The sequence below is a fragment of the Corvus moneduloides genome, chromosome 24 (genome assembly GCF_009650955.1).
Source record: "Corvus moneduloides isolate bCorMon1 chromosome 24, bCorMon1.pri, whole genome shotgun sequence".
NCBI classification, from domain to species: Eukaryota; Metazoa; Chordata; class Aves; order Passeriformes; family Corvidae; genus Corvus; species Corvus moneduloides.
The window spans coordinates 4,584,033-4,596,448 of record NC_045499.1 but is presented as its reverse complement, the minus strand read 5'-3'; the positions used below and the strand labels follow the sequence as shown (position 1 = coordinate 4,596,448).

The following is a 12,416-nucleotide window of genomic DNA, read 5'->3' as shown; positions in this document are numbered from 1 at the left end:
TGGGAAGTGTGGGTTTGTGGGTCCTTTGTTTTCACGGGGGGAAAAAAGCAAACAAGGAATTTTCTGACTTTCTGGGCTGGTGTGAGGATGCAGAGAGTGGGTTAAACCCCGAGGGTGGGTTGCACCTTCCTGGCGGTTACAGCACCTGCCTTTGGATATGGGATGGGGAGGGAATCGTGTGCTCCACAAAATAAACAAATGAATGGAAAAATGGGTGGTTTCTGCCCAAATGGGGAAAGCAGGAGCAGGTAGGACATGGAAACGAGCTCATCTCCTGGAGTGAAGGTCTGGGATGCTGATGAAGAGGAGAAGGCAGGACAGCACTGAGGACCACCTTGGAGGAAACCAGAGAAGGAAGCTGGGGACCATCCTGGAGGAAACGAGAGAAGGAAGCTGGGGACCCCCTTGGAGGAAACGAGAGAAGGAAGCTGGGGACCCCCTTGGAGGAAACGAGAGAAGGGAGCTGGGGATGATCCTGGAGCAAACCAGAGAAGGAAGCTGGGGACCCCCTTGGAGCAAACCAGAGAAGGAAGCTGGGGACCATCCTGGAGGAAACGAGAGAAGGAAGCTGGGGACCCCCTTGGAGAAAACCAGAGAAGGAAGCTGGGGACCATCCTGGAGCAAACCAGAGAAGGAAGCTGGGGACCCCCTTGGAGAAAACCAGAGAAGGAAGCTGGGGATGATCCTGGAGCAAACCAGAGAAGGAAGCTGGGGACCATCCTGGAGCAAACCAGAGAAGGAAGCTGACGGGCTCCATCTCCTCGCCGCGTGTCCCGGGAAAGCCTCTCCGCCGGCCGCCTCCATCCCCGCTCTCTGCAGCGGCGGAAGGAGGGCAGACAAAAGCGTTTCCCTCCCTCGCCAAGAGCCGCGAGTCTCTTTGTCCCGGGGCAAGGCTTGCGCAGGTTTTGGCGAGCGCAGCCACGGCCCAGCGCGGTGACGACGTCGGGTCCCTCGTCCCCGATAAGCGCTGACCCCTTATCGGATCGCTCCCCTTTGATCTCGCCCCCGAGGCCGTGCGCGGCTCTGCCCTCGGGACGCCGATTCCGCAGGATCCTCGTGGCCCGAGGCACAAAGAAGCCCTTGAGGCCGGGGCTGCGAGAGGTGCTAATGGAAAGCGGAGGTCAGCAGATAAGGGCCGGCGCTGCCTCCCGGGATAAAAGCGAGAGCCCGGGCAGCCCTGCCCGGCTACCGCCGCCTCCCGAGGGGTGACCGTGGAGCTGCTCGGCACCATGAATAGGCTCCTGGTGGTCCTGGCGTGTCTGCAGCTGGCGGAGGGGGCGGTGAGGTGGGTGAGCTGTGCGGGAGGAGCGGGGAGAGGGCGGGGAACGGAGCTCGAGGATGCTGAGCCGTGGGGAGAGCGGCGGGCGGCACCTCCGCGGCGCGGGCACAGCCCGGGGCAGCTCCTGGGGACATGGAGAGATCCTGGGACATGGAGAGCAGCTCCTGGAGACACGGGAGCAGCTCCTGGGGACATGGAGAGATCCTGGGACATGGAGAGCAGCTCCTGGAGACACGGGAGCAGCTCCTGGGGACATGGAGAGATCCTGGAGACACGGGAGCAGCTCCTGGGGACATGGGAAGCAGCTCCTGGGGACATGGGAAGCAGCTCTTGGGACATGGGGAGTGGCTCCTGGGACCTGGGGAGCAGCTCGGGGGACATGGAGAGCTCCTGGGACATGGGGAGTGGCTCCTGGGACATGGGGAGCAGCTCCTGGGACCTGAGGAGCAGCTCCTGGGATATGGAGAGCAGCTCCTGGGGACACAGAGAGCAGCTCCGGGGACCTGGAGAGCAGCTCTGGGGACGCGGGGAGCAGCTCCTGGAGACATGGAGAGCAGCTCCTGGGGACACGGGGAGCAGCTCCTGGGACATGGAGAGCTCCTGGGACCTGGAGAGGAGCTCCTGGAGACACGGGAGCAGCTCCTGGGACATGGGAGCAGCTCCTGAGGACCTGGAGGGCAGCTCCTGGGATATGGAGAGCAGCTCCTGGGGCTGTGGAGAGCTCCTGGGACCTGGAGAGCAGCTCCTGGGATCTGGGGCATGGAGAGCTCCTGCCATGGCTCAAAGGAGCCCAGAGAACTGAGCCTTTGAAAATGCCCAAATCTTCTTAATTTCTGCTCTGCTCATTTGGGTTTTCTCTCCCTTTGTGCAGGATCAGCCTGAAGAAAGGCCAGTCCATCCGGGACAAGATGAGGGCAGCGGGGGTGCTGGCTGATTTCCTGAAGCACATTAAATATGATCCCGTGAAGAAATACCAGCCCAGCCAGGGCTCTGTGGTCAGCGAGCCCATAACCAACCACTTGGACGTGAGTGCCCCACGCTCCCCGTCACTGCCTGTCCTCCCTCCTTCCTGGCTCCTTCCAGAGCAATCTGGACACTCCTGAGCCTCCAGGAAATGAGAAATTCCTCTTTTTTTCCCCCCCCCACTCTTTTAAGCTTCTGTTTGGAACTTTAAGGAAGGTCTCCCCCAGCCACAAAGAGCGAGGCTTTTCTGTAGAAAACAAACCTACAGTAATTATTTAATATTTCATTTTTGGGGGGGAGAAAATGCAGGATGAGAGCTCGGTGTGCTCCTGTGTGGTTGGGTCTGAGAGTGAGCCTGGCACTGGGATGCCAGGGGGAAGCCTGGTCTGTCCGTGGCCAGTGGAGATTCCCTGTTTTTTGCAGTCCTCCTACTTCGGGGAGATCAGCATCGGGGAACCCCCCCAGAAGTTTTTGGTGCTCTTCGACACCGGCTCCTCCAACCTGTGGGTGCCCTCCACGGACTGCAAGAGTCCTGCCTGCTGTGAGTACCCCCAGATGCTGTGAGCAGACCTACTACTGCTCCTAGGAGTAATTAGTGCTAATTAGTACCAGCTATTATCCCAGCACTGCAGGGCTCGATGCGTTTCAGAGCATCCCAGACTGACCAAGCCAAGATGGGTTTAGGTGCCAGTGGGTGCCTTTTCCTTGTCCCTGTTCTTCCCCTGTTGGGGACATCATGATGCCAGACCACAAATGACCCCGGGATGCTGATCTGGGATAGCTGGTGCCTTCCTTGGGAAGCACAGAGCCCTCTGCCTGCTTCAGGGATGGCCAAATCCCCACGGCCATCCCGGGAATCTCAGGCTGCTCCCTGGCTATCTGTAGCCAGGCAGAGGGAAGAGGAAAACCGGGAATTGCGGAGCTGATGTCCCGCTGCCAGCAGAGCTCATCCCTCACGGTGGAAGAGTGATGGGGATTTCACCGTGAGGGCTTTGCTGTTGTGCTTGTGATCCCTGGAGAGGGATCCAGGCAAAACTGGGCTGCAAACCCCAAATCCTGAGAGAGAACTACGGGGTAGAGGAGCAGCCTGTCCCTGGGGATGATCCCAGCGGAGCAGCCGGCAGTGAAATCCCACTGCAGCACATGCCCAGGGCTTTTCCCTTCTTCTCTCTCTCCCCCAGTCAACCACGCCAAGTTCAAGCCCCGTGACTCCGCCACCTTCACCCCCAGTGGCCAGTCCTGCACCGTGTCCTACGGCAGCGGCTCCGTCACCCTCGTGCTGGGCTACGACACGCTCAGGGTGAGCGCTCCCCGTGCCATCCCTGCCCTCCCGCTGCTGTGTCCTGGCTGGATGTACCCATGGAATGAGCCCGGGAGCAGCCTAAGGGCCGATCTCATGTCCTATGTAGCCAAGGCTTGGACAAACCCTGGGCAGAACCGATATGAAGCATTTATTGCCACCCTCAGCCACACAGCTGGGCTTTGGCTGGGTTTTAACCCAATTCCTGGGGGTTTTTCCCGATTTTCCCCACTGCCTGGTGCTGTTGGCACCAGCTGGGACCCTGCAGTGCTTTCGGAGCAGCAGCCACCCCTGGGGTTTGCCCGGCTGACCCCGGGTCCCCTTCCCCTGCAGATCCAGAGCATCACCGTCGCCAGCCAGGAGTTCGGGCTCAGCCAGGACGAGCCCACCCAGCCTTTCTACTTCGCGGATTTCGATGGGATCCTGGGAATGGCGTACCCCTCGCTGGCAGTGGGAGGGATGGCCACGGCTCTGGAGGGGATGCTGGAGCAGAACCAGCTCGCTGAGCCCGTCTTCAGCTTTTACTTCTCACGGTAAAAACCTTTCAGGGCGCTCTGCACACCCTGGTGTGCCCTGCCTGTCCCCAGGAGGGTTCCTTAGGGATTTATCCCTCTCTAGCCCACGTTTATCACACGGATTTCCCCATCCCTGCTGCCGTGACTCTGCTTTTTTGCAGCCAGCCCACCTATGAGTACGGGGGAGAGCTCATCCTCGGGGGCATCGACCCTCGGCTCTTCCAGGGGAACATCACGTGGGCGCCGGTGACACAGGAGCTCTACTGGCAGGTGGCACTTGAGAAGTGAGTGGTGTTTGTACCTCCGGCCATCACCCCCCTGGCTCAGCTGCAGCTTTGCAGAGCTCGAGGTGTCTGATTTAGGGGCCAGTGGGTGCCCAAAGCCACGTCCTTGTCCCCGTTCTCCTCCCAGCTTTGCCATCGAGCAGTCAGTGAGCGGCTGGTGCAGCCAGGGCTGCCAGGCCATCGTGGACACGGGGACATTCCTGGTGACGGTGCCCCAGGAGTACATAGAGAGCATCCTGGAGACCCTGGGAGCCCAGGAGACCAGCTTTGGGGTGAGTGCACGGGGATTTTGGGGGGTGTGGAGCACTGGGGAGCCTTGCGTGGGAATCAGAGCCCTGGGCTCAACCGGGTCCCACAAAACTCAGGTGGCAGCTGCAGAACAAGTGACAGTGAGGATGAGGGGACTGAGAAAGGTGGGGGTGTTCAGCCTGGGGAAGAGAAATTTGTGTGGAGACCTCACAGCCCCTTCCAGAATCTGAGGGAGCTACAGGGAAGCCAGAGGGAGACTTGGGACAAGGGCCTGGAGTGACAAGGGGGATCCTTGGACAAGGGGGAATGGGTTCAGATGGAAGGAGAGGAAACTGAGGTTTGATATAGGGAGGGAATTCTTCCCTGTGATGGAATTCCCAGAGAAGCTGTGGCTGCCCCCGGATCCCTGGAAGTGTCCAAGGCCAGGTTGGACGGGGCTTGGAGCAACCTGGGATAGTGGAAGGTGTCCCTGCCATGGCAGGGGTGGGATGGGATGAGCTTGAATTCCCTTCCAACCCAAACCATTCCATGATTCCACGGCGTGGCACCGCCAGGGGATGGAGTGTTTGTCACCCTGGCACACGATGGCCTCCGTCCTCTCCGTGCTGTCACCTCCTCTGTCCCTGTCCCCGCAGTATGCAGTGGACTGCAACGGGACCCAGGACATGCCCCCCATCACCTTCGTCATCGGCGGCGCTCAGCTCCCGCTCTCCCCCTCCACCTACGTCCTGAATGTGCGTATGGGATCCACCCTGACAACACCCTGGGGGATCCACCCTGGGAATTCCCTGGGGGCTCCACCCTGAGAATTCCCTGGGGGCTCCATCCTGCTGAATTCCCTGGGGGCTCCACCCTGACAATTCCCTGGGGGCTCCATCCTGCTGAATTCCCTGGGGGCTCCATCCTGACAATTCCCCATGGGCTCCATCCTGCTGAATTCCCCGTGGGCTCCACCGTGACAATTCCCTGGGGGCTCCACCCCGACAATTCCCTGGGGGCTCCATCCTGACAATTCCCCGGGGGCTCCATCCTGCTGAATTCCCCGTGGGCTCCACCCTGACAATTCCCTGGGGGCTCCATCCTGACAATTCCCTGGGGGCTCCACCCCGACAATTCCCCATGGGCTCCATCCTGCTGAATTCCCTGAGGGCTCCATCCTGACAATTCCCCGGGGGCTCCATCCTGCTGAATTCCCCGTGGGCTCCACCCTGACAATTCCCCGTGGGCTCCACCGTGACAATTCCCTGGGGGCTCCACCCCGACAATTCCCTGGGGGCTCCATCCTGACAATTCCCCGGGGGCTCCACCCTGACAATTCCCTGGGGGCTCCACCCTGACAATTCCCTGGGGGCTCCATCCTGACAATTCCCCGGGGGCTCCACCCTGACAATTCCCCGTGGGCTCCATCCTGCTGAATTCCCGAGGCACCGGGAGGAACCTGGAGCTCCCTGCCGGCAGCGATGCTCTCCCTGTGCCCGTTCGAGGCTCTGGCCCCCCGTTCTTCCCCTCCTACAGAGCAAAGGCTACTGCACCCTGGGCATCGAGGTCACCTACCTGCCCTCCCTGGACGGGCAGCCCCTCTGGATCCTGGGAGACATTTTCCTCAAGGAATATTACACCATCTTCGACCTGGCCAACAACCGCGTGGGCTTCGCCCTGTCAGCCTAGAGGGACGAGGCAGCAAATTCCAGCCCCTCTCCTGGCCCGGCACAGCTCTGCCAACACGGCTGGAGCGCCACAGCGTTCCCAGGGACATTTCCATGCCCACATGAGCCCCCATCCCTTGGGATTTCTGTGTCAGTGTGTCCTCACCGCCTCCTGTAACAAATAAACCACAACATCCCAAACGGTCTCTGAGCTCCTGGGTTTGTTGGGAGCAGCCTGAGGGGTTCCATGGCTCACAGTCCCTTCCTCCAGCAAGGTAAGTGCTGGGATAAGCTCCAGGCCCTGGGATAAAGCCCCAGGGATGGGCAGCGCCCACCTGCAACCCTTGGGAAACCTCAGCGGGGAAGCCCCGGACCTTCCTTGCAGCTGGAAAAGGTTTGACAGAGCCCTGTGGTTTCTCTGAGGCTGTGAGGTGAGTCACGACACCCGAGTGACCCCTCAACCCTGGAGCGGGGCTGTTCAGCCTGGGAAAACTGCGCTGGAATATCAGGAATTGGCCGAAGGGGATGGGGAACACCCTGGGCGGGGGAAGGTTGGGTGACCCCACTCTTTCCCGGCAGCCAGGGTCGTTTCTTCGAAGTTCTTTATCACCGGGGCTCGTTCTCAGGTGCGTTCACAGCTCTGTCGCTTCCCGGGGGAAGGACAGGAAGCGCTCCGAGCTTGGTGTCGAAATATTGACACAGGCTGAGCGCGCTGAGACACAGATTGGGTGGGCGCGGGCAGCAGGGAAGGGCATTTCTCCTCCTCATCCTCCTCCTCCTCATCCTCCTCCTCATCCTCCTCCTCCTCCTCCTCCTCCTCCTCCTCCTCCTCCTCCTCCTCCTCCTCCTCATCCTCATCCTCATCCTCCTCCCTCTGGAATGAGAACTTTCTGCTGGAAACGGGCTGGCGGTGGCAGGAGGCCACAGGCAGAGGCTGACCACGGCCCTGCCGCTCTTTGCTCTCCCCTTTGCTCCCTGCAGGATCTGTCCAGGCCAAGGCAGGGAAATCTGGGGGGGGGGGGGGGGGGGGGGAGGGGGGGGGTGTGGAGGAGGGGGGAGGGAACTTCCCGAGCTTCTGAAGATTCCGAGCATCATTCCATCCCCAAAAACTTGGACGGAAGCAGCCAGCAGGGCTGCGGGCACCCCAAACACGGCTCATTCCCAGAACGTCAGCAGCAGGAATTCCCATTTGCTGGGAAGGGTGTGTGGTTTTGCCTTTGTTTTCCGGAAAGCTGGAGCTGGGCTGAAGGCGGGATAAAAAGCCTTGAACTCGGCGATAACGACCGCGTTTTGTTTTTTATCAGATGTCCCGTATTTGGTCTCGGTATCGGCGGCGCTGCCCCGAGAGCCGGGTCAGGAGGGAATTCAAGGTGGATGTGGTGACGAAGAGGAGGGTGGGAGCAGACACCGGGGGAAGGAGGAAGCAGCTGGGCACGGCTCTGCCCATTCCCACCTTGTCCCTGTCCCGGAGCGGCCACTGAGCCACCGCCACCACCGGGGACATGTGGGGGCTGGCGCTGGCCCTGCTGTGCCTCCCGCTCGGGGAGGGGATGCTCAGGTGGGTCTGGAGCAGGGTGGGGTGAGGGGTCTGGGGGTGAGGGGTCTGGGGGCAAGATTGGGGTGAGGGTGAGGATGAGGGGTCTGGGGGTGAGGGTGAGGGTCTGGGAGTGAGGATGAGGGATCTGGGACAGGATGGGGGTGAGGATGAGGGGTCTGGGATGGGGGTGAGGATGAGGGGTCTGGGACTGAGGATGAGGGGTCTGGGGGTGAGGGGTCTGGGGCAGGATGGGGGTGAGGATGAGGCATCTGGGACTGAGGATGAGGGGTCTGGGGGTGAGGATGAGGGGTCTGGGATGGGATGGGGGTGAGGATGAGGCATCTGGGACTGAGGATGAGGGGTCTGGGATGGGATGGGGGCGGGGGTGAGGGGTCTGGGGCTGAGGAGGAGGGGTCTGGGATGGGATGGGATGGGATGGGATGGGATGGGGGCGAGGATGAGGGGGTGTGGCGAGGATGAGGGGTGTGGCGAGGAGAGGGGCTCTCCCCCGGCACAGGGGGTGCACAGCTGGATCTCTGCACCCCGCAGGATCCCCCTGAGGAGGGGCAGGTCCGTGCAGGAGGTGATGAGAGAGAAGGGGCTGCCCGAGGGGTTCCTGAACAACCTGCGAGGGGACCCGGGGAGGAAATACCAGCTCGGAGGGGCCGTGGCTTACGAACCTCTGCTGAACCACCTGGATGTGAGTGCTGAAGCTTTGCCTTCCCCTCTGAGCCGCCTCGGCTTTTTGGGGAGCCCTTCTTGGCTTTGCTGGCTGCTGTGGGGGCTCAGCTCCCTCCCACTCCCCAGTTCAGGGCCTTGGGAAGGGTTTTTTTTGGGCGTTTAGGCTGGCCCTGAGGGCTGGGTGGTGCTGGGAGGGCAGGAGGCATCAACTGGAGTTGGGACAGGGAAATCCCTTCTCCGAAAAAGCAGAGCTCATGGTTCCAGGGCAGATCCACCATTCCTGCTCCGTGTCCAGGGCAAATCATTGTCCCTCCCTGTGCTCTGGTGCCCTCCAGGACCATGAGCAGCAGTTTGGGGTTCAGAAACCTCCTTCAAAAAGGCAGGAACAGAAACCCACCCAGGTTCTTGTTCACAGACCTTCTACTTCGGGGAGATCGGCATCGGGACCCCTCCCCAGAATTTCCTGGTGATCTTTGACACCGGCTCTGCCAACCTGTGGGTGCCCTCCACCTACTGCCAGAGCCCAGCCTGCGGTGAGCACCCCTGGGGGGACCCCCGTGGGAGCTGTGACAGAGAAACCAGCGCCACCCGAGGGGGTTTGGGGCCACCAAAGCGGTTTTATGGCCCTTCCCCTGTGAAGCCTGTCTCTGCGGGGACAGGGCTGTCACCTGGGGGCTGTCACCTTCTGTCCCTGCAGGGGACCACGCCAGGTTCAACCACAGCCTGTCCTCCACCTTCCTGGGCACTGATGTGAGCTACACCCTGAGCTACGGGTTTGGGGACGTGGCCGTGGTGCTGGGGTGTGACACTGTGACAGTAAGTGACCCCTGAGGGGCTGGTGCACGGACACTTCAGGGAAAAACCAGTGCAGTTGGGTTAAAAGCTCAGTTTAAAACTCAGGGAGTACCTTAAAAGTACCTTTTTATTCTGGGGATTGGTTCCTGATTAGTTTAAGGTGTGTCAGCATGAATTCACTCCGACACTGGGATCTGCAAACAAACTCATTCCCGGTCCTCTGGGCTTTCCAGCCCTGATCTGGGATAAGGGAGGGATATCTTTGGCCGCAAGGATTTGCTTTGTGTACATCTGAGCTTTGTCCTTCCGGGGTGATAAGGAATGTTCTGTGCGAGACTTGCACGCACTGAAAATGGGATTTTAAACCGATTTAAGAGGCAAAACAGGGTTTGTGGGTATTTTGCTGGAATAAAAAGGGTGAGGGGACAAAACTGGGAGTCAGGCTGCTCCCGACCCCATGGGTGACGGGGAAGAGCTCAGCCTCTCCCAGTGCAGATTTAATCTTGCGACCGAACCCCGACATCTCCCAGCATCTTCCCTCTCCCTCCAGATCCAGAACATCATCCTCAGGAACCAGGAGTTCGGCCTGAGCCTGGATGAGCCCAGCAGACCCTTCTACTACCTGGGCTTTGACGGGATTTTGGGCATGGCTTACCCCGGTGTTGCCATCAGCGGCTTCCCCACCTTCCTGCAGAACTTGCTGCAGCAGGACCAGCTCAGCAAACCCCTCTTCAGCTTCTACTTCTCCCGGTGAGACCCTCAGGCAGCAGCTCCTTTTTCCACAGACATGGCCTGGATCCATCCTTCCTTCCATCCACACCTTCTCCCCACACCCCTTTGTGCTCCACCGCTTTCTACAGAGCACAAATTCAGATTTTGGTCTGATTTAGGGGCTGATTTTGTGTCTTTCCAGCAACCCGACATATAATTACGGTGGGGAAGTCATCCTGGGAGGGGTTGACCTCCAGCTGTTCTCCGGGGAGGTTTTATGGGCTCCCGTGGTCCAGGAATTGTACTGGAAGATCAGCATTGAGGGGTAAGAGCTGCGCCACGGCTCGCAGCGGGTTTGGGGTGGGAAACCTCTCCCAACCCTTTTCCTGCTGCTTCCCCAGGTTCTCCATCGGGCTGTCGGTCACTGGTTGGTGCAGCCGAGGCTGTCACGGGATTGTGGACACTGGGACGTTCCTGCTGACCATCCCAGGGCAGTTCCTGCCAGCCCTGCTGCAGGCTCTGGGCGCAGAGCAGAGTGATTACGGGGTAGGTGGGCAGGATGGGGATGGTGCTGAGCTGTGAAGTGTCCCAGAATCCCCAAAGGAGCAAAATATCCCACCTGGAGCAGCCCTGCTGTGGGGTAAAAATGGAATAATTCGGTAAATGCAGGTCTGGCACTGTCAGAGCTGTGCTGACCCTTCGGGAGCGTGGCTGTGGTGACCACTGGACAATGGCCAGTGCCAGTCCTGGGTGTCCTGACCCCTTTCTGCCTCTCCTGCAGTTCCTGGTTGACTGCAGCTCTGTCCCAGAAATGCCCACCCTCTACTTTGCCATCGGTGGAGCCTGGTTACCGCTGCCTCCCGCTGCCTACGTCCTACAGGTAGGTGGGATTTCCTCATCCCAGTGGGAATTTCCAGTTCTGCCCAGGAGAAAATCAGAGTTTCTTCCCAACACCGCATTTCACGGAGATTCCTCTGCCTGCCTGTGGCCGTGGGGAGGGAATTGGCTCGGGAACTGTGCTGGAATTGGCTCTTTTTCCCCCCAGAATGACAGCATTTGCACCGTGGGGGTGGAGAGCACCTACGTGTCCTCTGCCAGCGGCCAGCCCCTCTGGATCCTCGGGAATCTCTTCCTCCGGCAGTATTATTCCATCTTCGACACGGCCAACAACAGAGTGGGCTTTGCCACGGCAGCTTAGGGGTGCTGAGCATCATCCACGGGGGATTTTATCCCTTGGAACACCTTCTCCTCCTGGGATCCAGGCGTGCTGATGAGTTGTGGATAAAGGATTGGGAACCCAACTCGCGCTCGAGGCTTCCAGGCACTGGCTGAGCTTCTGGATTGAGGCAACGACAAATTTGGGGGCTTTTATTTTTATTTTTAATGGGAGCCAGATCCCTGCTGGAGCTTGCTGGGAAACTGGGATGAGTGGGAGAATTTCAGGCTGCGCTCAGGTTGAGGATTCCAGGGCTGAGCCCTGGCTGGAGGCTTCAGGAGCCAGTTTGGAGCTGGATGTGTGGAACGAGGAGCTGCTGAACAGCTCCAGGTCCCTTGGGGTTTTTTTTTTCCAAGGGGGACTTGCCCATGTGTGTTTGCAAATAAATCAGGGATTAAATCGGGGATTAAAGTGTCGTGCAAAGACGCTCCAGCTGAGGAAAACACCCTGGGTTTGTTCTCCAGGGCTAAAACTCATGGCTGCAGCCTCCAAGGAGGGCGGGGAAGAGGGATTTGAGGTGCCCGAGGCTTGGGATGTGTGGATGCTCCCAAGAGGAGCTGCTGGATGTGGTGTCAGATGGATTGGGACAGTGCAGGGCGCCCAGGGATGACCAGAGGCTGTTCAGTGTGGGTGATGCTTAGGAGATGCAGGACATTACCCGTGGCACGTGACCACCCCAAAAACCTGCTGTTTCCAGCCAAATCTGCCAGCAGGATGATCCTGGCCACCAAAACCCCATCCTGTGGCCACAGGCAGGAGGTGGCAGGGTCACCTGGGGACTCGAGGTGCCAGGGAGTGCCCTGTCTGCAGCTGGCCAGGGTCCCCACCGCCCCCTCCTGCTGCAGCCGCCTGTTCCCCATTCCTCTCATCCCAAATCTCCTGGCACAGCTTCCCTGGCACCCCCCGGACCCCGAGGGTCCCATAGGGAGGGGGCAAAGCCCCCCGTGCCTCGAGCAGCTCCTTGCAGGTCACTGCTCGTCCTCCACGGCCACAACCAGCTGCACAATCCTGGTGCAAGGAGCGGGAAAATCCTGGAGCGAGGAGCTGCATGATCCCCGTGTGTTCCTGGTGCAAGGGATGCACGACCCCGGCCCGAAGGGATGCGGGATCCTGGCACAAGGAGCTTCATGGTCCCCGTGTGTTCCTGATGAAAAGGGATGCAGGATCCTGGTTCACGGGACTGCACAACCCGATCACAGCGCTGCCTTCACCTCCCACCCCATCCCTCCTCTCCTGACCC

At 59.9% G+C, this 12,416-nt stretch overlaps 1 protein-coding gene across 1 annotated transcript; it reads left to right on the top strand.

The window, feature by feature from the left end:
* The first annotated feature begins 2,156 nt into the window (after positions 1-2,156).
* Positions 2,157-11,963, top strand: PGC (progastricsin). Its single transcript, XM_032133526.1, has 18 exons — positions 2,157-2,304; positions 2,666-2,783; positions 3,424-3,542; positions 3,876-4,075; positions 4,219-4,341; positions 4,469-4,613; positions 5,226-5,324; positions 6,106-6,248; positions 6,816-6,862; positions 7,719-7,794; positions 8,323-8,473; positions 8,870-8,987; positions 9,152-9,270; positions 9,800-9,999; positions 10,163-10,285; positions 10,362-10,506; positions 10,742-10,840; positions 11,006-11,963. Exons 1-18 carry the CDS (start codon positions 2,188-2,190, stop codon positions 11,156-11,158), a joined length of 2,295 nt encoding a protein of 764 aa, XP_031989417.1. The 5' UTR covers positions 2,157-2,187; the 3' UTR covers positions 11,159-11,963.
* Positions 11,964-12,416: the final 453 nt, after the last annotated feature.

Coding starts and splice junctions, on each gene's coding strand:
- PGC (XM_032133526.1), top strand. CDS start 2,188: ATGAGGGCAGCGGGGGTGCTGGCTGATTTCCTGAAGCACATTAAATAT. Junction 2,305..2,665: donor CCATAACCAACCACTTGGAC/GTGAGTGCCCCA, acceptor TGTTTTTTGCAG/TCCTCCTACTTCGGGGAGAT. Junction 10,841..11,005: donor CCGCTGCCTACGTCCTACAG/GTAGGTGGGATT, acceptor TTTTCCCCCCAG/AATGACAGCATTTGCACCGT.